Source organism: Alosa sapidissima, chromosome 14 (genome assembly GCF_018492685.1).
Source record: "Alosa sapidissima isolate fAloSap1 chromosome 14, fAloSap1.pri, whole genome shotgun sequence".
NCBI lineage: Eukaryota > Metazoa > Chordata > Actinopteri > Clupeiformes > Clupeidae > Alosa > Alosa sapidissima.
This window is the reverse complement of record NC_055970.1, coordinates 16,804,118-16,827,477: the sequence shown is the minus strand read 5'-3', so window position 1 is coordinate 16,827,477 and position 23,360 is coordinate 16,804,118. Positions and strand designations below refer to the sequence as shown.

The 23,360-nt window shown below is 42.2% G+C and overlaps 2 protein-coding genes across 3 annotated transcripts; both read left to right on the top strand.

Moving 5' to 3' along the window:
- Window positions 1–779: 779 nt before the first annotated feature.
- On the top strand, window positions 780–8,504 carry si:dkey-181f22.4 (receptor-interacting serine/threonine-protein kinase 2). Its single transcript, XM_042060772.1, has 11 exons — window positions 780–1,094; window positions 1,288–1,438; window positions 1,850–1,999; window positions 2,309–2,436; window positions 2,815–2,864; window positions 3,054–3,215; window positions 3,569–3,654; window positions 4,092–4,160; window positions 4,304–4,460; window positions 5,920–6,096; window positions 7,038–8,504. Exons 1-11 carry the CDS (start codon window positions 934–936, stop codon window positions 7,355–7,357), a joined length of 1,611 nt encoding a protein of 536 aa, XP_041916706.1. The 5' UTR covers window positions 780–933; the 3' UTR covers window positions 7,358–8,504.
- A 702-nt stretch (window positions 8,505–9,206) lies between these two features.
- slc7a6 (solute carrier family 7 member 6) lies at window positions 9,207–18,797 on the top strand. 2 transcript variants are annotated; one of them, XM_042060780.1, is made up of 10 exons: window positions 9,207–9,497; window positions 11,981–12,566; window positions 13,316–13,441; window positions 13,596–13,740; window positions 14,223–14,346; window positions 14,745–14,848; window positions 16,042–16,138; window positions 16,567–16,716; window positions 16,992–17,175; window positions 17,480–18,797. In XM_042060780.1, exons 2-10 carry the CDS (start codon window positions 12,068–12,070, stop codon window positions 17,545–17,547), a joined length of 1,497 nt encoding a protein of 498 aa, XP_041916714.1. In that variant the 5' UTR covers window positions 9,207–9,497; window positions 11,981–12,067; the 3' UTR covers window positions 17,548–18,797. The 2 variants fall into 2 exon arrangements, with proteins under 2 accessions (XP_041916714.1, XP_041916715.1); XM_042060781.1 differs by lacking the exon at window positions 9,207–9,497 and adding an exon at window positions 10,085–10,230.
- The last annotated feature ends 4,563 nt before the right edge of the window (window positions 18,798–23,360 follow it).

Below are 23,360 nucleotides of genomic sequence, written 5' to 3'. Positions count from 1 at the left end.
AACAGTGGAAACATCACTGTCAACGGAAAAAAGCCACACTCACTAATTCGTCATCATAACAGTCGACACATAGTTTAAATGCTCTGTAGTGCTTTAGTAGACCTACTTCTGCATTTGCCTAGTGGGTGAATAGCAGCTATGAGCCTGCTTAAAACGCAGTACTCAAGAAACAGGGAAAGTTTTACATTTCAAGACCCCTGGCCCTGTGACACTGAAGCGAGCAGGGAATTTCCCCAGTGCTCAAAATAGCGACAAACGGTGAAACAGGCTTAGCTTATTCAGAGATTCAACAGCACCCAAGAGTATAGAGTAGGCCTACATATCGCTTGACATGAAGAAAACACTGTTGTGCAAACACTCCCTGGTTTAAACCGGTAAAATTTGAAGAGAATTCTTATCAGAGGTGGTGGAAAACCATAATTATTAGGCTACACAAGAATGGAATGGAAGACCTGAATGTTTTCAAAAAAGAAAATAAAAAATAAATAAAAGTATTTAGAAATGTGATACAAGAATAGGCATGTCATGTTATCTCGTACAAGCGTTATTGTATGCATTGTGTACATTCTCTCAATACGAGGCTACGAAGAGATTTGGCGTAATTATTAGCCAGGTTTCTTGCCCTGTAGAATACTTGCGCTCGGTTCTTGTAAAGACACGAAATGAAAGGAAAGCACTGAGCAATGACAAAACGACAGCACAAGGGGATTTCGGTTTGTGAGCAGCCAATGAAATTGCACGTAAACAGATTGTGTCACTTGCCACGCGGGCAGCAGGGGATGTCCGCGACGACAGCACCCCAACCCAAAACAAGTCGCTCCCAAGCTAGAGTGTTGGTCTCATAGCCTACTTCTGCGAAGCGGTGTAAATGTAAGTCTGTAGAGCTAAGCAGTGGTGTGTGCTCTGCATGATATTAATTTGAGGATCCGAAGAATGGATAATCTTCTTCACCAGTTGCCACAGATTGAAGAGGGAGATATTCTGAATTTGACTCTGACAGCGACTAGCGCAGAAGCTTCCCTGCGGGGCAGATACAAGGGCACAGGGCGGCTTGTAGCGGTGAAACTATTGCCAAGTCATTCTACATCTCAAAGGTAAAAAGCTCCCTATGTGACAACATTACAGGATTGTACTGTTTTTACTGTACTGTGTTAGCCTAGAAATCTAGACGCGCCCCTAGCCGCAGCAAATTAAATTCGCTGCCAGGGCTAGTCTAGCAACTCTCCGTTGGCTTGTGAGCTTTTATAGTCTTTGTTTGTAAACATGCACACTTTCACTTGTTGTCAGTGGTGGTGAGAGAGTGAGGAACACCTTACAACCACACCAGGTGAAGGCTGAGAGACTTTTGGTTCCGCTTGGTGTGTATCGGACGCGTTTCTTCTCTGGTCTGGTGTCGGAATGGATGACAGAGGGATCACTGCATTCACTCCTACATGAGGTATGCAAAGCTTGGCACTGTTCCGGCTTCATGATGACATCTTACTTTTCTAAAGATAATCTAGCCAAGTGTGTCTTACAGAAGGGAGAACAATGTTATTTTTGCCCAAGTTCTTTGTGAAATACCCTCTTGAGATGCTTTTATTTTTAAATGGTTTATTCAAGAACATCCATTGCAAGTCAGGCCCACTGCCATATAATACATTTACAGAATACAGAAAACCCCCATAGGGTGTGTCAAATCAAGCAATATGCTGCTATGCCAATGTTTCAGTGTTGTGTGCAGCAGAGCTGTGTGTAACAAAGCACCTGAGAAAACCTCCAGTTCACATATCATGCATACCAAAGCGATGAATTTCTGAAACTCTCTCTCTCTCTCCCTCCTCCCTCCCTCTGTGTGTGTGTGTTTCAGACAAAGCTGTACCCTGAATTCCCCGTCTGCCTCCGCTTGCGCTTGCTCTGTGACGTTGCAGAGGGCCTGTCTCACCTTCACTCGATCCCTCTTCCTCACCTGGCCCTCAGAGCCACGCACGTTCTCCTGGACCAGCAATACCGCGCCAAGGTACTCATCCAGACAGCTGTCCAAGACAAGAGCAGAGTGGGATCTGAAGAGCTTTCAAAGGCAAAACATGCCTTTTATATATGGTTATGATTAACTCTGGGTTGGATTTTAAGACAGAGTTGGAACCGAGGTGTATTTGAAAAGTTTTCAAAGGCAAAACATGCCATATGGTTATGATTAACTCTGAGTTGGATTTTAAGACAGAGTTGGAACACAGAGTTGGATTTTAGGAACTTTCAAAGGCAAAACATGTCTAATATACGGTTCTGTTTAACTCTGCTTGGTTGTCTTGTGTGGTTATTTGTCCAGTTATGCGATTGGGGGCTGCCAGAGTCCTACCCCTCTCAAAGGGTCAGGCCCTGCTACAGAAACCTGGCCTACTTCTCACCAGAAGCATTGTATGAGAGTGGGAGTTCAGTGAAAACGGACATGTACAGGTGAGCTAGCGCACGTTAGCGCTCTATTTTATCACCCGAAGCACTTCCTCTTCTGTGGGAACAAATTTGATAAGACAGCTGATTTATGGGACTCTTCTTTATTACTTGAAGTGATGTCTGTGCAAAGCTGCCATAGCCCCAATATTTCAAGTATACATACAAGTTAATAAATAGCAATGCCCTACTGTGTCCTACTTTGTATTAAACATTTGGCATGTATATTTATATTGGTATATAAATGTATTTTATAATGTTTATGTTTCCGTTAATGACTTCAAGGACAGTTTATCAAAGCTAATTTGATATCACAGAGAGCGTATTTACACAGTGCAGTTTAGCAATGGGTATATCTCAAGCAATACTCTGTTCCCCTTCTAGTTTTGGCGTCCTTCTTTGGGAAACATTAAACAGACAACACGCTTCTGAAGGTATGCAGGCTTATCAAGCCTTATCTCTTTATGTGCACAGCACAGATATGTGTGTCCCATATGTGTGTCTTAACATGTCACTGTGGTATATAAAGGCTCTTTTTATCTCATTTCAATACAGTACTCGCTCAACAGTATAGCACATGATACATGAGTTAAAGATGCTTGATGTGTCTTTACTCATTTCAGATTTGGTACAGCAGCAGTTAATATTGCATGGTGCAGAGCAAAGCTTGGAGCAGGGATCAGAAAGCAGTTTGTTGCCGTCAGATACACCCCATCTCCATGCCCTCACTGAGCTTGCTTTGAGTTGCTGGAACAGTGACCCCGAGAGACGTCCATCTGCGGAAGGTCAGCAGGAAGTATATTGGGTTTGGTTTGGTTGGGTTTTATTATGTTGACCTTTATCTTTATATCCTTTCAACGGCATAAACAAACATGTGCATTCCTAAGGGATATCCGGTGGTACAGAAAACAACATTGAGCTAATGGTAACTTGGGGACAAAAAAGGTTTTAAAATCGACATTACGCTGAAGTCTGATTCATTTTAATTTCATAAGTATTTGCGTTGGTTTTGAACGTTTCAACAGGAAACCCTCTAGGAACAGTCTGAAAGGGTCTATATGACTTCCACACCTGTTGTTTCGTTGTTATCTGCAGAGTTATTTTAAATCCTTTCTTCTGTCTTTGTGTTTGTGTTTAGACTGTATTGGGGTCCTGAGAACGGCCTTGCTTTCCTTTGACCCCATGGCCCCAGGCAAAGCTGCTCTCCACTTGAAGGAGATTAAGGTGCTTATGATATGTTATAATACTCACAACTGCATTACACAAAATTGTCAAAGTGGTGCGCGCATCACGCAGTGCAATATGAGAAATTATGTAGAAGTCCGCACACTGTGGATCCCTTTCAGTGCAAATTTAAAGAGAGTCCCAAAAACAGTGACATATCCAGCCTTTGGGAATCTCATTAAAATTGCACTAAAAAGGAGCTACATTGTGCAGACTACACACTTTCTCACAACTGCATTACAACAACAAACTTGTTTGACAGGTGTTGCTATGCAGTCTGCCTGTCATGAACCACTAATTTATTTATATCCCTGTCTTTTTTTTCTTGCCTGAGAAGTCAGACATGCCTAGCATGCCTGGTTTTGTTTTGTTTCACCAGTAAGAGTTCTCTAGGACAGTTCTCTGATAAATTGCATGTTGTTCTTTACTATGACCAGGAGAGGGCACTGCTGAGCTGTCAAGACTCACCAGCCTGGGAAATTCCCATTGAGCTGAACAATCTTGAGGTAAAACAGCAACTGCTGCCAGTGTTTAGTGAAACAGATTCAGTAATGTTTTCTTCTCGAGATTAGACTTATATTCAAACCTAAAATCCAAAAAAGGTGAATGATGTCATTCAACTTAGAATACCATTGCGTTTGCTCTAAAGAACTCTGCTGACTACAAGTTCATGCATTCCAAAACGCTGCCCATGGATATCCCACGGCCTCCCTCACAGACTCCTACATCGTCTGAAAGTAGCCCCAGCAAAGGCTCTCCTCTTCCCTCACCACCCAGGAATGGCCAACACAGGCGAGGCTGCTTCGGCAAGTGCTTTGTTTTATTTCCTTATTAAGAACTCAGAGCTGCCCTGTTACATGGCTTTTGGGTTTGTTTGAGTCATAGCTTGGCACATAAAGGAGTGATTTTTCACGTAGATCTCCGCTTCTCAAGGTCACCAAACACTGTCTGTACAAAAAAACCCTGAAAATAATCAGTTTACCTAGCTTGAGTTGCTGCAGCCTGGCAGCTACAGTGCTTTACTCTGGGGGCATGGAGTGTAGCACCGTAGCTGCCTGGAAGCTCTAACTGTTGGCTGTAGCAACTCGAGCTAGGTAAAACCGATTGTTTTCGTTTTTTTCTTACAGACAGTACTCGGTGACTTCAAGAAACAGAGATCTATGTAAAATATTCCACCGGAGTTCTCCTTTAAGAAGTTGTATGAAGAGAAGATGACTTTTATAAAGACCAATATTAGGTATAATTTTTTATGATCCAAGATGAGACAAAACAATTCCTAATACTTCACTGCTGATAGGGAAGTGTAAGAGAAGTGCTATCTTGTGCAAACCACAAGCCTGTCCTTGAGTCAAACAGCTGCCTGCAAGCCCAGCAAAGGTTCAGCCAAACTAAGTTTGTGTTATTAGTCATTCTCACATTTGAATAGTTTATCGCCAACCCTGATGCATCTCAGTCAGGTCATAGTTCCATCACCTTGCGTTCAGTTCATAGCAATCACACTTACACACAATATTGTATTTGCCCTCCATTTGACAACTACAGTCAGAGTGAGTATCTCTTAAGAGGATACCAAGGACGTTACCAATTCCTTAGAGTCTCAGCAGGTGTACCTTTTAATTTCATGCATGATGTGGTTGGGGTAGACATCTCCATTGCATTTTCGTAATGATCCTAACTGGATGTTATTGCTTACAAAAATATAAGAAAATACAATTAGTATGCAGAGTAAAGGCATATTGACATGTTTGTCTGAGGTAGATCTCTTGGTATCGTTACTTAATGGATTTGGAGGGAAACTGGCAGACTGTTGTGCAGAGAGTGCTGCTGTCACCAGGATGAATGTGGAAGGATTCAGCCACTGTCTTTGTCCTGTCTGCGTTGTGCGCTGAATGTCTCTGGTGCTCCTCTTTACCGTTATAGATCTTACTGTCCTGCTTGTGTTGTTTAAAACGGCGGAAATGATTTGGTATGTCCTCTGAGAACAAAAATAACTTCTCAAGTCCTTGAATACATAAGGACCTTATTCATTCAGTCTGTAAACAATTGATAGTGCTAGCTGGTTTTCTGTTTGCAAAGAAAAAAACATGCTGTATGTAAATTACTCCGTGATTTCTCCGTCTATTAGACCTGACGATATGTGAAGGCCCAAGTGCAAGTTTGATTTGTTAGGTAAGAAATTGAGCGGTTTGTTTTGTGATTGCAGTGTAATGAAGTTACGTGTATGGAAGTACATTTCTAATGAAGTTGCTTTCATTCTCTCTCTAGGTGGGAAGAACCAGACCTCACCGTGCTCAGAATCTCCCAAGGCCAGAGTCCAGTTGACCGGCAGAGCTTTAACAGTATCCCCCCCTCTTAAGAGCCCCTCTCCACCCAGCTCCAACTCCAGCTCCAGCTCCACTCCCATGGCACCTTCCCATGCCCAGGCCAGATCTAAGAACCCGGGTGAGTCTCCAGCTCATGCCTGGAACTGCTGCTACCATTCTTTGCTAACTCTTTATATTATATTTAAGGAACAACAACATAGGTAATAATTATGAAGCACCTCACACATATTCTTTTATTGATGATCCCATATTCATGGTTGTTTGGTCGCCTGGTCGTCTTACAATGTGCCAGGCTAATCTGTGACGAAAGTTTGTTTTTAATGGAAGTTCCCATTCCAAACTCTCAGGCCCAGGTCAAGTCTTATTACAAGTCAGGGAATACCATCCTGCCTGTGATTTGATACGCAATGCTCAGTCGGGATCGGAGAAACTTGTTCACACACTTCATTGCTTTGTTTCTGCGAAAAACAACAAAAAAAGTGTGAGGGGTTACAAACACAGTGGCAGGCCCCTGGTGGGCCTGTGTGTGGCCCTGGCCTTGTGTGGAGCGCGGCGCTTGTGCATCGTAAGCAGTTCTGTCGGGCAGCCCTCGCTCCCTCTCTCCCCCTGGCTTCCTGCTCAGCCATGTCTCCGCAGCCTTATCAGGGCCCATTGCGCTTCCTCCCCCGGGAGAGTGTTTGTTTCTCTCCAAACTTCTCCAGCTGAGCCTCCATTTGTTTCCGCATGAAACAGAAAACAGATTGTATGAGAGTTGTAAGTCTGAGTGCCCACATCTAGCATGATTAATAGTCTTTGCTTCATAAACCACATATACCCACTAGATATGACCCTGCATGCGCTGTGTTAAATCACACACCTTACCATGAAACGTAACAAGGTGATGCAAGTGTGATAATGTCACAATGCAGAGAGCACAGTAAATGGATGGTGTAAACCCAGATGAGTTGCAGTAGTATTTAGGAATATGTGTCCCATAGGTCGTTTGTGAGTAGGTGTCAGCAAGTTTGTCTTAGTACCCCCACTGAACTTTCACCTTTGACCTTTCTCTCCTGCCCCCAGGCCTGCCGAGCTCGTCTCCCCTGCGCCGTGTGAGCTGCTGTGGCCTGCTGCTGGAGCGGCGTGAGCTCATTGTCAGGTGGATGACAGAGGGGCGCCTCAACCACCTGCTGGACGTGCTTCGCTCTCGCCAGGCCCTGAGCTACGAGGCCTACGAGATCATCACCGCCGCGGTCACTCTGGCGGCCCGCACACGCTGCATGCTCGACACCTGCTGCTGCCTCGGGGAGAGGGTCGCCGCCCTGGTGGCGGTCACGCTGGGGCTGGTTTCTGCCACCTCCACCACCATTGCCACCAGAGACAGAACTCAACTGGCTCACTGAATCAGACATTTTGGGAGTGCTGATGACAGAGAGGCCAAATTGATGTGGAAAAATGAAGATGACAAAAAAGAAAAGATCCATCCCAAAGATCCACCCATTTTGCCCTTCCTGCTTTTGACTGTGTTACATTAGGAAGCCATAAGGAAAGAGTGATCTTGAACTTCTTCCACTTATTTTGAAGGGTCACTATAAGGACTCTTAATAACTGTATGTATTTACACATGGATTTCTTGCTTAGTTCTCATAGTAGAGTGTGTTAAGCACAAACACTGAATGGACAGAAAGAGGACTTTGAGGACTGAGGAGCTGAACTAGCTGACTATTTTATCTTAACAGAAACACAGGCACTTAAACACGACTGATGGGTGTGCCAATGAAACTGACAAAATGTGAACCTGATAACATTTGTTGTTATGTTCCATGCCACCTACCGCTATATACACCATACACTTAAAACCAATGTGGAGACATTGTGGAAGTATTTAATCAGTGAAGGTGTGAAAGCTATTATCTTAATGAAGATGAAGGACACTCTCAGAACAGACGAAACCAAAGACTTTTGAAGCTTATGAGTCTGTCTGTCAGATTGTCTTATGTGAGTGATGTGTCACTTGCTATCACCTGATTAACTTTATCAGGTGATGTGGATGCCCCACATAGAAACAAAGTGTATTTAATGGCTCTTGTAGGTTTGGTGAAAGACTTATCTCTCTGTAGTTTTTATAAAACATATATATTTGCTTTGCATGCTTTCCAGTTTCCTTTTCTGTTTTAAATGCATTTTATCTTTTTGTGTTAATTGTTTTTCATGATTTTCAAAAGGATGAAATAATATCAGTTATCTAAACTTTAAATCTAAACTTTGTTTTTCTGTACTGAGAGAACAAATCTACACCTTTTGCTGGGGAAATGTTCATTTTAGAAATGTATGCACCTTACAGAATTATACATCCAAACTGATTTTAATGTTTACTTTGCATTGTGCCATTAAGCACCGTTTTAATATGGATATATCTGTTTTATGTGGTCCTTTATGTACGGTTTTCCACATGCTTGTGCTGAGTGGGGAGTCTGGGGACTATGTGCTGATGTACTGCTGTATCTTGTAACAAGAGACTGGGTCAAATATATTTTATCCAAAATTCCATTTCAGTGCAATTCAGTGTTCTCAAATGTTTCTTATTTTTTTCCTGAGAGCTTTGAAAATTCTGTTTTTGTTAATTAAGTTGAAATTATAATATTTCATGTAATGCAATATTATAAGTTGTAGAGTCACGGTTATAGATTTATTTTGTAATACATTTGGATTTATCTTGCTGGCTCAGTCTGGGCCCCAACTGCATATTTTCCACCAAAAGCTACAGTAGTCCTCTTGCATACCGTTGTCTTCTCACAGCGTGTGTCTAATTGCATGAGCCTGTAGCTAAACTAGACCTATGCTTCCCCTCTCTAGGGGAATAGGTGCCTCCATGAGATCATTTTCTAACTTTCTATCTCCAACTTATGTAGACAGAGAGACTATTAACATTAGTTCATCCTCTTCATTATAGCCTCTTTTCCCTCTAAGAGTTTATCTCATCCAAAATACAGGTTAGATAGATAGATAGATAGATAGATACTTTATTGATCCCCAGGGGAAATTCAAGATGTGATTAACATGTGATTTTTACAATGGATTGGATTCATACAAAAGGAAAATAATTATATTATATATTATATTATATTGCTAGGGTATAAGCTTGGACCAAATTGCGAATACCAGCTGTATACCATCTTACATATCGGCACACTTTAGTGGGTTGCCATTGGGGCTCGTTCCCAAAACATTTTGCTCATGTGGGGCAAAGCTCCGCCTATGGGTGGAGTTCAAGGCAATATAGCCAGACAAACACAGGTAGTTTAATGTCATGCGCATGCAATAGATTCCCAGATTTTACAACGTTCCATACGTGGTGGACTGCACTTAAAATAAAAGAAGGGACAGCGTTTGTGCTTTGGCAATTTCTTCACGTGATTATTGCCGGTGTCACGTGACATTCTAGCTTCAGTGTTGCGGTTGCGGGTGATGGCTTGGTGATGCTCCCGATAAACTAGCCTACATCCTGGGACCAGTCTAGAGAGAAAATCGTGCTATACCAAGGTAAGGTGGTTTCTGAAAATATTTTGTTTCATTCAACATTTTTAACCAAATACAGGCGACAATCTTGTCTAGCAATGGATACCTGGTAGCCTACAGATAGTCCTACCAAATTGACCAGACAACTGCAAGGCTCTTCCAAGTTCATCATCCTAAAGCAAGATCTCATTTTAGCTTATTAATTGCACAGCTTCCATTACGTATGCCCTGTGTCTAATGCGCTGAAAATTGTCTGTTGAATTAAAAAAATAAAAACATAACATTTAGGTAAATGAGGCCACAGTCTGATTCAGTAGCCTACACTAGTGGTGGTAGAGGCTATGTTAAGGCTTCAGTTGACTACTTGTCGTAGCTGCATTTAACTTCAAACTGCGCAGTCTGGAAAGGTTGGGTTACCTGTGCTTATTAAATATGGCTTTGGTTCATTTCCACCGTCTTGGATGATGGACCGTGTGTTTGATAACTTGCGGGAACAAGCTTTGTTCTGCGCTGTAGCGTCGCTGTTTCTCAGCTGACTGACTCACGGAGTATCGTTGTTTTGTTCCTTTACGATTAGAGGAGGAGGGGGCTGACTGACTCCCTGATGGCTTACCGAAACTTGACTTTCCAAACACAATAAAGTAGTTCAATCGCATATCTATCTGTTATAAGACGGGTTAAAATTGTCATCTGTGGTTTGAGCAAGGTCAGGGAACTCTAAAAGAACGGTTATCTCCGTGTTATTTTTCGTTCGCAAGTAAGTTGGACGCGTTGTTGTTTCCTTTGTTTGTGTTTCTGTTATGGTTAAGGTTCTGTCTGGTGCACATCACATTATATGACAACTATGTTCGCCACGATAGGCTATATTGGTGTCTTATGTCAACTTTTAAGTCACTCTCAAACTTGTTTTCTGATGCTTTTCTGACGAGAGATCACATTGCTCATTTTTTTGCTGTCATTTCGAAATGAATTTGCTTTCAAATGAAAATGTCACTGATTTGAAATGCATTCAGTGTGGAGCTGTCCTGTACATTATCTTACCGTTGATGGACTGATTCTGAAACACTGAACTGCTGAAACTAAAACGTCTGAACTTCTGAGTGTAGTTTGAAGTTCAACCAGTGCTTAGATGCAGGGGGCGTCGCTACACTGAATACATAGATACATGCTACAGTGTTGCAATACATTGTTTTTTTTGGGAATGAAGTGCCTTAGTTATCGTTGCCTCAATGATGGTGTACGCCTAAACTTCTGACCATCCAGCTGCAATGATTCCTAGCATACAGATCAACAGGAAGAGCCTATAATACAAAACCGTTTAGATTAGTTGACATTAGATACATTTATTCATCCACAGGGAAATAGGCGTCCAGTAGCATGATCTAGACATAGAGAAGCACGCATCAAGAAAAACACCCAAACATAACAAAAGTGCAGCCTGTATACCGGAGCTCTACAGAGAACTGCTTAAGGGGAGTTATGCAGTGACGGGCTATGATAAAAGGATGTGTCAGTGGGGGTAGTGTAAATGGTAATTGATAATTACAATCAAAGGTGAACAATGCAACGTGATTGACAGGCTATTAGTTCTTATTGCACTATCAAACACTTGGCATATTAACAGACAAGAATGCCAGTAATACATTGTTGATGCTGAGGCAAATAGCCAGTATGCAAATAGCATACGATTAGAAGTTTTGTTTAAAAAAAAAAAAACGTACAACTAAAACAGATGCCAAACAGTATTACTCAATTGTTGCAATGGCCTGAAATCAACCCGCACACAGATGCAACATAAGCTACAAGTCATGGTGACAGGTTTTACAGAAACCGGTCTCTGTTCTTTATTAATTGATGGTTAATGTGCCTTCTGTGATGTTGGTATCCTGCTTGAAAAAAACAAAACAGCGCCAAACTCTATGCGATTGAGGACTATTTTCTCTATTAGAACAAAATTAAACAAAATTAAACATTTATGAGAATTGCTTTGGATGATCATTCTGTCCATAGCACATTTGACACATGACTAACACATGGCACGATGTGCCATAAACTGACTTCACACCCAAGTGAACACATTAGACACAAGTTGAGATGTCGCATGATGCCGAGTAGAGAGCTTAGCATAGAAAAGCTTGGACAAGTGGTATGCATGATTTTGTTCATTTGAAAGATCTCTTAATTGCCCCTTGGCCCCTTTTGCCATTGTTTGTGCAAAGCCAAAAACTTTATCGTCCTTGTTTTTTAATATTCACTGAGTGACTTGGAATGAAGTAGCTTGAATTAGACTCTAGAAGCATTCAGAGACCTGCATCTCTGACAGGCAGTGACAATGAAACTAGGGCATTGCTATTATGACATCTAATGCAAGTGAACACTACCAAGAACTTTTACCATCAGTCACAACAGCTTTAAATGAAGCAGCGCACACTCTCTAATCTCACATTCCCCCTCTCCTCTTCTCTGCCCTCTCCTGTTTGTCCTTGTGTTCTGTGAATGTACTCTAGGTTGGACACTACCGACAAGTAGCTCCCACACCCCTCTCCTATTCCTTCCTTGTCGTTGGACTCCACACCCCAGCTCAACAGACAGGAATGGAGAACCAGGAGGAGTCGAGGAAGCTCAATGGGGGGCCTGGGTCAGCGGCTCAGGGCTCGGGGGACGCCGGTCAGCCCAAGCAGAGCATGCAGCTGAAGAAGGAGATCTCGCTGCTCAACGGCGTCAGTCTCATCGTGGGCAACATGATCGGCTCTGGCATCTTTGTGTCGCCCAAGGGCGTGCTCATCTACAGCGCCTCCTATGGGCTGTCGCTGGTCATCTGGGCCATCGGCGGCATCTTCTCCGTGTTCGGGGCACTGTGCTACGCGGAGCTGGGCACCACCATCACCAAGTCAGGGGCCAGCTACGCCTACATCCTCGAGTCCTTTGGGGGCTTCATCGCCTTCATCCGCCTGTGGACGTCGCTGCTCATCATCGAGCCCACGAGTCAGGCGATTATCGCCATCACGTTCGCCAACTACCTCGTGCAACCTCTCTTCCCCACCTGCGAGCCGCCGTACTCCGCTTCACGCCTCATCGCGGCCGCCTGCATCTGTGAGTTCACACTGGTGTGACCGTGACGTGGGAGAGCTCTCATGGTCCTGCATAGAAACACTGTTAAGAAGTTTTACTGCTTTAATTAGTGTCGGTCATGGAGATGATCATGTATATCATTTGTACTTTTTCATGTACATTATATAATTTGTACTTTTTCATGTACATTTATATAGACACTTTAGCATTTTTCACATCACATAAACGCCACCACCAACAACAAAAGTACAGAATTAAATTATGGTTGTTGTATAGGCTATACACTGCGCAAGCATTAAACAGAGTAAAAGCTTGTACGGGCACTAGGCGGCAGTTTTGTATATCACATGCTACTACTATTACTACTAGTAACTAGCACTACTAGCACTGATGGAGCCATTGTTTATTTGTTTATCAGAAGTAATATTTATGAGGTGGGTTTAAGTCATATTCCAAAAATAAATTTGATTATTTGTATGACATAGCACAAATTGTCTTTTGGGAACAGCTGTAGATGAGAAGGGCAAAGAGCTCTCAGAGCCTGAGAATTGGGTTACCTCAACATAAACACAAGCACTCTGTGAACAGACTTGTATCCATCATTCCTCTCCCAATAATGGAAGCCGTTTGCGTAGTGGAAAGTCACTTAGGGTAGAATCCATCATTTTTACTCTTGTGGTTGCCTTGTCCACATCTAAATGGCCATACTGTTCTGGAGTTGTGTGGGAAATGGTCCAGATCAGCATCAGTGATGTTTTGTTCTTGTTTAGGCTTGCTGACATTCATCAACTCTGCCTACGTCAAGTGGGGCACCCGCGTACAGGATCTCTTCACCTATGCCAAAGTCCTGGCCCTCATAGTCATAATCATCACAGGGATTGTCAAACTGTGCCAAGGTGAGCTACTGACACACAGTTTGTGTGTGTGTGTGTGTGACTTGACATTGTGGGTGCTTCTTCCTGAATTGAGTCAGCTGTTGAGGGAAGCCACAGGGTGCTGTTTTTTTATGTGTTTTGAGTGCACAGCAATAATTGTGTGTATGTGTTACAGGAAACACAAAGAACTTTGAGGCCTCCTTCCAGGGTTCGTCCCTAGAGCCAGGGGACATCGCTCTGGCCTTATACTCTGCCCTCTTCTCCTACTCTGGGTGGGACACGCTTAACTTTGTTACCGAGGAGATCAAGAATCCTGAGAGGTATTTTGACATTATTTTAACAAACCATTACATTTTTGATGCAATTTGACTTTCAGAAGTTATGGACTGTATTTAATTCTCTCGAGATACAGAGACATATTGTCAGTAGTTCAGGTCTTTGTAAACTTAATCGTAATTTGCAACAGACAGGCACACACAAGTCAAGTTTATTTATATAGCGCATTTCAAGCACAGGGATCATTCAATGTGCTCGACATAAACAAAAAGTAATAGTAAATAAAAGATTGAATGGGCAATAGTTGAAATAGTTTAACAAGTAAGATCATAATAATTCAAAAGAAAACCTAAAAGCCAAAAAAATTTGTGGGTGGTGTATTGATGTCTGTGTGTAGAGCGCTTTGTGTTGCACTCTGCATGAAAACTGCAGTGTATATAAATAAAAGTACTTACTTACTTTAGTTACTGCCTTGCACTGATGTATTTGACTGAGCTGTATCACTTTGTGTGATCTAAAATCTCAGGAACTTGCCCTTGGCCATCGCCATCTCCATGCCCATTGTCACAATCATCTACATCCTGACCAACGTGGCATATTACGCCGTGCTGGACATGAGTGCCATCCTCGCCAGCGACGCTGTGGCGGTGGTGAGTTTTTAATAATCAATTTATTTATCAGTGCATCTGCCATTTAATTATCAAAGTAATTGACAACTAATCGATTAAGTGTTGCTGCCCTACATCCATTTATTCATCAGTGTATCTGCAGAACCTAGAATGACCTTTGAACTAATGTGTGTCAACAACTCAAATAGTGTGGGAGGAATAACAAAAGTTTGTCTTGAGTTGAGCTTAAATGAATGGCTGTAATTATGCTATGAAATGGTTAGTTCGTAAGAGTAAAGGAAGAGTACCAGTAGACCCATTAAGCAGCATAGTGGAAAACTACAGCACTGGATCACATGCCATGGTGGTTTGTTTGATGGTGTGTGAAAAAGTCTTAAGCTTGGTTGAGTCATCTCTGCATCATGTTCCTTTTCCACCAGACGTTTGCAGACCACACCCTTGGGGTCATGAGCTGGACCATCCCTATAGCTGTGGCTCTGTCCTGCTACGGAGGACTGAACGCCTCCATCATCGCCGCGTCCAGGTAAAAATGTGGACGTGAACACATTCAAGCCTTATCTGAGACCATGGTCACCAATCAAGGCCTGTGGCAGTATTGTCAATAGCTAACTTTGTGTTGATCCAAAGCCAGGCAAGTCAGTTGTGTACCAGAGCAAAGCCCTCATTAAGGTACTGTTAAGGAGAAGATCGTAAAACAAAAGTTGTTCAGTTTGACCCAAAACATCTGTATCTCTTTAAGAATGTAATTCATGTCTGTCTGAGAGCCCAAGTACGTATCAGACGAGGGGCTTCTGTCCTCAAGTTTGCGGTCTCATTTAGAGGTTGTTCTTGCTGTGTGCCATGCAGCCATAATAACTGTACCTGAAGCTGAAGACATACCCAAGGCCAGAGGCCGGCACACCACTCCCATTACACCAGTGGTTTTATGCTGATGGGTATTCAGCCCCTGGGCAGGGCGAGGCCTCTGTTGCTGTTGCATGTGTGTCCCTGTTAGCAGAGGCTCTTAAGTTAGTTCTGCTTCTCTGGATTTTATGGGGACACCTTTGCATAGTAAATATGGTGACGTGCCATCTGGGGTCATTCTGCATAAGGGAAATGTGTTCTCTTCTGAAACATCTGCTGTGTGGGTTCTGCGGTATTTCAGGAAAAGGGTTGATGGATTAATCAGTAAAGTTCAAATGGAGGCATTGGTTAGCCATTAAGCAACCCAAGCAATGTTAGGTTTCCACAGAAACAGTCATAGACTACCAATGGCAGGTACTATTTGTATTAATGTTCAGTTTATTGTAGATTTATGTTATCTTACGAAGCACTAACGTCAGTGCATAGAGCATATTTGTTATTGTATACATTCCCTATGACTGTGTGTCTGGTTTGCATGTAGTTTGTGCTTCATTAAGTTAATGGTCTTCACTGGCATTGTGATCTCTGTGGACAGTCATCCTTGTTGGATCTCCTTTGATTTCCTTTAAATGAAGACTGCACTGCTCCTGTTTCAGCGTTCAAGATCTTTGATCGTGTTCATTTACAATATCATGTTGCAATCAATAGCTCAGTAAATGGCTTTTATTTATGTGTAGCTGCTATATAGAATCAGTTTGTCTGAGGAGTGTATAAATGCGTCAGCCAAATGTAATGTATATGACTGTGAGCATATGTGTTTGAGTCTCTCCTGCGCAGCACTGTGAATATGTTTGTTTTGTGTCTTCTGTACAGGCTGTTCTTTGTGGGGTCGCGAGAAGGTCATCTGCCGGATGCTTTGTCCATGATTCATGTGGAACGCTACACTCCTGTTCCTGCTCTGCTCTTCAATGTAATGTACTTCTGTCTGACATTTTATCCATTTAGCTAGTGAATAGATGCACCTGTTGGACAACCCAGACCCAGAATCAAATTCTGCAACATGAATTAAATTGCAACATGAAACCTCAGGAACGCTGTGCTCATGGTTCTGTCAGTGACTGTATGTCAACTCCCACAGTATCAAGTATCAAGGCAATTATGCCAACAGCTTTAGCCATTGTGTTTTGCACAAAAGTAAAAATTGAAGATGGTGAATGCAATTGTTATGAAAAAGCCATGTCAATTCCTGCTTTGACACACTGTACACAGGGTCCTACAGCACCTCCTAATGGTCAACTGAATTAATAATGTGCCATTTCCTGTACCACTCCCATTTCTCTTACATTTAACACAGTATATCAGCACTCGTCATCATTTCTGTTCATCTTTCTGTTTCAGTGTGCTATGGCCCTGATCTACCTGGCCGTGGAGGACGTCTTCCAGCTGATCAACTACTACAGCTTCAGTTACTGGTTCTTCGTGGGTCTGTCTATCGCTGGACAAATCTACCTACGCTGGAAGGAACCAGACCGACCCCGACCTCTGAAGGTAAAGGGGGTGGGGGGAGAACATCTATGTCTAGTTTGAAAGCTCAAGGGGCAGCCACCAGTTTGTTGTATTGCAGCAAGTTACCAGCAGTGCTATCTTGGGAGTTGTGCTTTGTTGTTGTTAAAGGAGGGTATTTTGTTACCCTCATCTGTGAGGTTGCTAATCATCCAGTTTAGACGGCCAGTTACAGCGACTTTTTTTCTTAATACTAAAAATGAATTGAATTGATGTTGATGTCCCTTTTCTCTTCCTCGTGTGTGTGTGTGTGTGTGTAGCTGACACTTTTGTACCCCATCATCTTCTGCCTGTGTACGGTGTTCCTGGTGGCAGTGCCTCTCTACAGTGACACGCTGAACTCCATAATTGGTATAGCGATCGCCCTCTCTGGAGTGCCAGTTTACTTCCTGGGAATCTATCTCCCAGAATCCAAGAGGCCACCCATCATCTCAAAGCTGCTGCGTGAGTACATCAGCCATGCTCCTGTCTCTTCAACCCAAACCCAAAGTTTATGGTTGTCATGTTTGTATCAGCCATTAGTTAGCCATTTAGACAAAGTTCTTTTGCATGATTTCTAACTTCGATCTTCTTTTTTTGTTCTTTTTTCAACTTTTGATTTTTCACCAGCTCAGAATATACATTTCCAAGATCCACTGCAGATACAGCTGCGGTTAATAGCAAGGAATAGCTAATGGCTATTGCTCGTGTCCGGCTGTGTCCTTTTGACATCTTGACTGAAAATGTTGTTTTCTTCCTTTCCCTCCAGGTGCCATCACACACTTTACTCAGTTCTCCTGCTTCTGCGTTCTCACTGAGATGGATGTGAGCGAGTGAAGGAGACCATCACGGGATCTCACTGCCACGTCACCCCAGCAGTCGCTCGCACTACACCTCCCCAAAACACTGACACCGCAGCAGGAGCGAGGACTCCACGTGGATTTATCCCACTCTCTTCACTTTCAGGCTTGACTTGATTTATTTCACATGCTTGAATACACTTTCATCACCCGATGGTCTACATGTCATGGCCGGTTCTTCTGGGTCTGGGAACATGAATTCACACACTCACCTGCACACCTGTTCTGCACCCGTTCTGTCCAGCATGTGTCCACTCCTGGGGCCTCTGCTCCTCTCAGGGACGTCATTGAGGAACAGTAGTGCTGAATGCCCTGGGCCGCCTTCAGCCAACTGGACTGCTACACTTAAAGAAACCCAGGGTATTTTAGCCAGCTAGACTGACACATGAAGTGCCAGGGGCCTCTCCCCTCTCTGTGATGAGAGGCTAATGTTGGGTACCAATACTGTCTGGGCGTTATGGTTTGATTCGTTTTTTTTTTTTTTTTTTTTTAATAGAACGTTTTAAATATTGTATTATTTATACACTGTTTTTAATGAGGAAATGATTTGTTTTCCCAGACTTTCAAAGTTTCAGTGTATGTGCGGTTTACAGCTTGTGATGCAGCCTTCTAATCATATTAATGTATGGTGTTTTGTAGATGTGTCTGATGGGGACTCTTCTGGGACTCTTATTAATCTACTTTCAAGCCTTCATATTATGTGAAAATGAACAGAATCCTTTGTATATGCTGCTATCCAATTTCATTCTGCCATGTTTTTCTTGCAAATATTTATGTAGGTATCACTCTAAATCAGTTTACTTGAGGCGATTGTTAGGCAGAACTAGTTATGAAAGCAGCTCTTCTGGTTGAAGGTATCAGTTGCATTCTGTTATGATCACTTGCCTACACCCCTTATTTACAAAGGGTATATCGACCATCATTATGCAGTATCTATTTCAATGTCCCTCATATATAGGCAAAGCTTGTCTCCAGAAATATATATTCTTTGTATCAGTAGATTTCAGTGTTAGTCTTGACTGTGTTATACTATTTGTGAAATGATTATGGTGGTGTGTATGAATGCTGTACTGTACTACAGTGACTTCAGTGAAGTGTATTATTTTACTTTACAGTCACGATGATGTTCCTCCATTAGTTTTCCATCATTGTGTGTGTGGCTAAGAACCGGACTGTCCACTGGTTCTCCATTTTCTTTTATCTGGGGCAATAAAGAGTCACAAACTATCTGATGTTGAAAGACATTTTTTTTACTCATCCATGAAATGATTCTCATCTCACCTGTAAGGAATTGTCTAATCATTGTTAAGTTACATCAAAGGGTTCGTGCAGAAAAAAAATCCATAGTAAAATGTTCCTATTATCCAGATTGCACACGTATCTCTGGTATCAGATCTGAGATGTCAGATCCCCAGTTGATTGCCTCCAAAACAAAATTTGACTTGATTTCAAAGTACTCTAGTAAAATTCAAGGCTCTGAATGGCTCCAAATGACCTTATAGATATGACCTTCTGGAACTAACCCCTGCTGTCTACCAAGACCTCTTTGTTCCAAAGATGCAGGTGTTCTATGAGTATCAAAAAGCCCAATAGGAGGTTGTCTCCTGCTATGTGCCCCCATGCTGCTGTACTGTAGAATTGTCTTCATACCTCCATCCGCTAGGCAGATACTATTTCCAGGTTTAAATCTAGACTAAAACATTCCTCTTTAGCACATCCTACAGTTAGAAATATTAATGCTATCCGGCAATTGCCATTATGTACATTATGTGAGTCATGTTGTGTTTAATATAGTTGGGTGTTACAGAAAGTGTCTGTTGTGCTGGGAAAGAGTGCCTTTACTGATCCCGGGAAAAGTAGCCAATGAGTGTTGTGACTGTCGCCAACCAGATTTACACCTATTTTGGATCTTGCCATCCTTACATTAACTACAGGCAACCTATCCCTATATTATATGAATAAATAGAATAAATACTGATTAAATGACCATATTACCTATTGCTCTCTATGTCTCTTGTGCATAGTCTTTGTGATAGTCTATAACTAAATGCATATTTCGTAACATACCTCTATCCACTCACTCTCTTTCATTCCCCTCTTACATAGACTGCCTCTTCTCTTCCTCTTTTACTATAAATGGTCTGTTTATTCTCTTCCCCTTTTACTATATCTATCGGACGCTGTTTCCCAACTGGTCTGCTTGTAGACCGTTATGCATAGTCTACCCTGCTTATGATACACCTCCATACTGTGTGCCAACCCATGCACCAAGAATATAAACATAAAAAACATTGCTCTGCTTAGTCATGTAATTGTAACTTAATGAACATATTTACACTGCTCAAAGAAATGAAGAGAACACCTTTTCATATGAATATAGCATCAAGTCAATCAAACGTGTAGGATATTGATCTGGCCAGTTACGTAAAAGGTGGTTGTGAATCAGTTTCACTTGCTTTGGCTTCAACAAAATTAACAACAGGTACACTAGGGGCAACAATGAGACGTCTCCTAAAACAGGAATGGTTTTAAAGGTGGGGGCAACTGATCATTTTTCCATCTTTATCCTTCTTGACTGAATTTTCACTAGTATCACATTTGGCTAGGGTCACTACTGGTAGCATAAGTCAGTACCTGGAGCCTACAAAGGTTGTACAGGTAGTCCAACTCCTCCAGAATGCCACACCGACAGGTTTCCTGTTTACCAACAAAACTAGATGCACGCACAACCTTGGGGCAGAAGACGCTCGGTGGTCGGCCACAACGTTATAAACTAATAGTTGGCTGCTAGTAACATCTCAGAGTTTATTTCAGAGTTTGTCGTTCATTTTCATTATTAACATAACATCGTCTTTTGGCGTTTTTGGCGAAGACTTGCATTCCTTTAGGGATATTGAACATTCAGTAAACCATCGTGATTTCGAATGGTGCGGTTTTCAGCACAAAAACTCATTGTAATCCTTTCATGGAGAGCACTGCTCTATGCAGTTCTATGGTGCTTTCTGCCCCATAGTTGAGCATGCATGTTTTTGTGACATTGCATAGAAATCCATGTATACATTCCATTGCCAGAAGGATTGCTGTGTCTCAAGAGCCTGGGGGAGATTCCAGGAGATAAGCAGTTGCTCTAGGAGAGCTGGGCAGGGTGGTATCTGTTCCTTTGTACAAGGAAGAACAGTAGGAGCCCTGCCAGAGCCCTACAAAATGACCTTCAGCAGGCCGCTGGTTTGAATGTCTCTGACCACACTGTCAGAAACAGACTTCATGAGGGTGGCTTGAGGGCCTGATGGCCTCTAGAGGGACTCGTGTCATTTGCCATAGAATACAAAATTGGCAGGTCGATCACTGGCACCCTGTGCTTTTCACAGATAAGAGCAGATTCACCCTGGGCATGTGACAGATGTGAAAGGGTCTGGAGATGTCGTGGAGAATGTTATGCTACCTGTAACATCATTCAGTATTAACCGGTTAGGTGGTGGGTCAGTGATGGTCTGGGGAAGCATATCCTTGGAGGGGCGCACACACCTCTACAGGCAAGACAACGGCATCCTCACTGCTCTTAGGCATTGGGATGAAATTTTCAGACCCAGTCTGACCCTGTACTGGTGCAGTGGGCCCTGGGTTCCTCCAGGTACACAACAATGGCCGGCCACATGTGGCGAGAGTGAGTAGGCAGTTACTGAAGGATAAAGGAATTGATATCATTGACTGTCCCCCACACTCCCCTGACTTAAATCCAATAGAACACCTCTGGGACGTCATGTTTTAGTCCATCCAACACCACCAAGTTGCACCACAGACTGTCAACATCTGGGAGCAGATCCCCAGGACACTATCCGCCATCTCATTAGGAGCATGCCCCGACGTCGTCAAGCATGTGGGGAGTCATATGAACTACTGAGTACTATTTTGAGTTGCTGCGATGAAATTTAGGCAAAAATGGACTAGCCTGCCGCATCATTTTTTCACTCACACATTTTTTTGGGCGTCTTTGAATTCAGCCCTTTGTAGTTTGATCATTGTCATTTCCAAAAAACAATGTGGCATCCTTTTGTTCCGAACACAGTACCCAGTCCATATCTATGGTGGCACATTGCATTCACATCACAAAAAAAATAAAAATCAGGTTATCTCGTAATTACGAGATAACTATCGCATAATTACGAGATAAGGATAGGATCCGTGCTGACCCAGGAAAAAATGAACTGTAAAATTTCACAGTAAAACAATTAAATTTACAGTTCAACTTAAATTTGTTATAGTTCTACCATTGCCTTTACAGTTCGACCATGAATATATCATAACTTGACTATGAACTCTCCCATTACTATGAACTTCATGGTCGCACGTCTGGTGCAGACTTTAAAGTTTACAGTTAATAAGTAAAGATGATGATTGACTGCAATTTGTTTATAGTCAGACTGAGGTTTTCATAATTATGAGGTTTACTATGAAGTTTACAGTTCAACTAAACATTTTCAACTTCAAATACCAGACTGTATGAAATAAAACATGAATTCCCTCTTTTTATATCCTTCACATTCCTGTGCTACCTCTAGGCTACTTTTAAGCCTATGTCATGTTTGATGTGGTCATCAAATAGGCTATGTTTACTTACTCACATGTTAGGCTACTTGTATCGACGTTTAACAACATGACAGAAAAACAAACTTTTGATTAAAGAACACAGTGTCATCCATTATCACTTATCATGAACATATTAAAAGCGGTCATGGTAGAACTGTTAATAAATACTTGGTTGAACTGTAAAAGATCTATAAGTTGACAGTGTTACTATGAACTATCATAGTGAATTTTACAGTAAAACCATCAAATTACCACAAATAAATTAATGAGAATACCAGCTCTCTTTTTATGAAAGCCTTAGCTATGTAGCTATGACACATGTGTGCAGGAAGACCATCTTACTCCATTTAGCTCTAATATTCTCAGGGTCCTTGACTCTATATAGTATAATAGCACCTGCCAAGGTTAGAAAGACTTCAGTAAACCTAAAACACCATGGAGGAATATCACAACAGTAGCAAATCAGAAGAGAGAATGTAGGAAAGCTGAACGTAAATGGAGAAACACTAAGCTTCAGATTAACTATATGACATCTTCAAAAAGAGGCTCCACATCCACACTGAGTTATGTATAGGGCCAGGCATTCTTCATTAATTGTAACATTATTAACACATTAATAACTCCCGTGCTCTTTTTGCCATTGTTGATAAGTTAACAAATTCACCAACAGAGCTACCTCAAGATTTCAAGTCAACAAAAATGTTTAATGACTTTGGTTCTTTTTTCATCACAAAATTGAAAATATTAGAGTTCACCACAGGCCTAGACAAAATGTAGCCTCCTTATCTGAATTTACTGCTATGATGGCCAAACCCTTGAAAAAACTGTGCTGCAACTTAGTTCATCTACAGTACCTGCTGTCTTGACGCTCTGCCTACAAACTTCTTTAAAAGTGTTTTCAGCTGTTTGGCATTTTAGTTTATGCAAATTGTGAACCATTCTCAGCTCAGGCATTTTCCCAGCAGCACTTAAAGGAACCATATGTAAGATTGTGGCCAAAACTGGTACTGCAATCACTTTCAAAATACTGAAGAGTGGTGTATCCCCTCCCCCTCACCCCTGACACGAGGTTGCCAACCCGGATGGCGAAACACTACTGACTTCGTGATTAGTAGATAGGTGGAGGGTGGCGCATCAGGCCAAAACACAACATGACATGACAGAACACAACATCAACATCAGTTGAGGGCTGCAACTTCACTT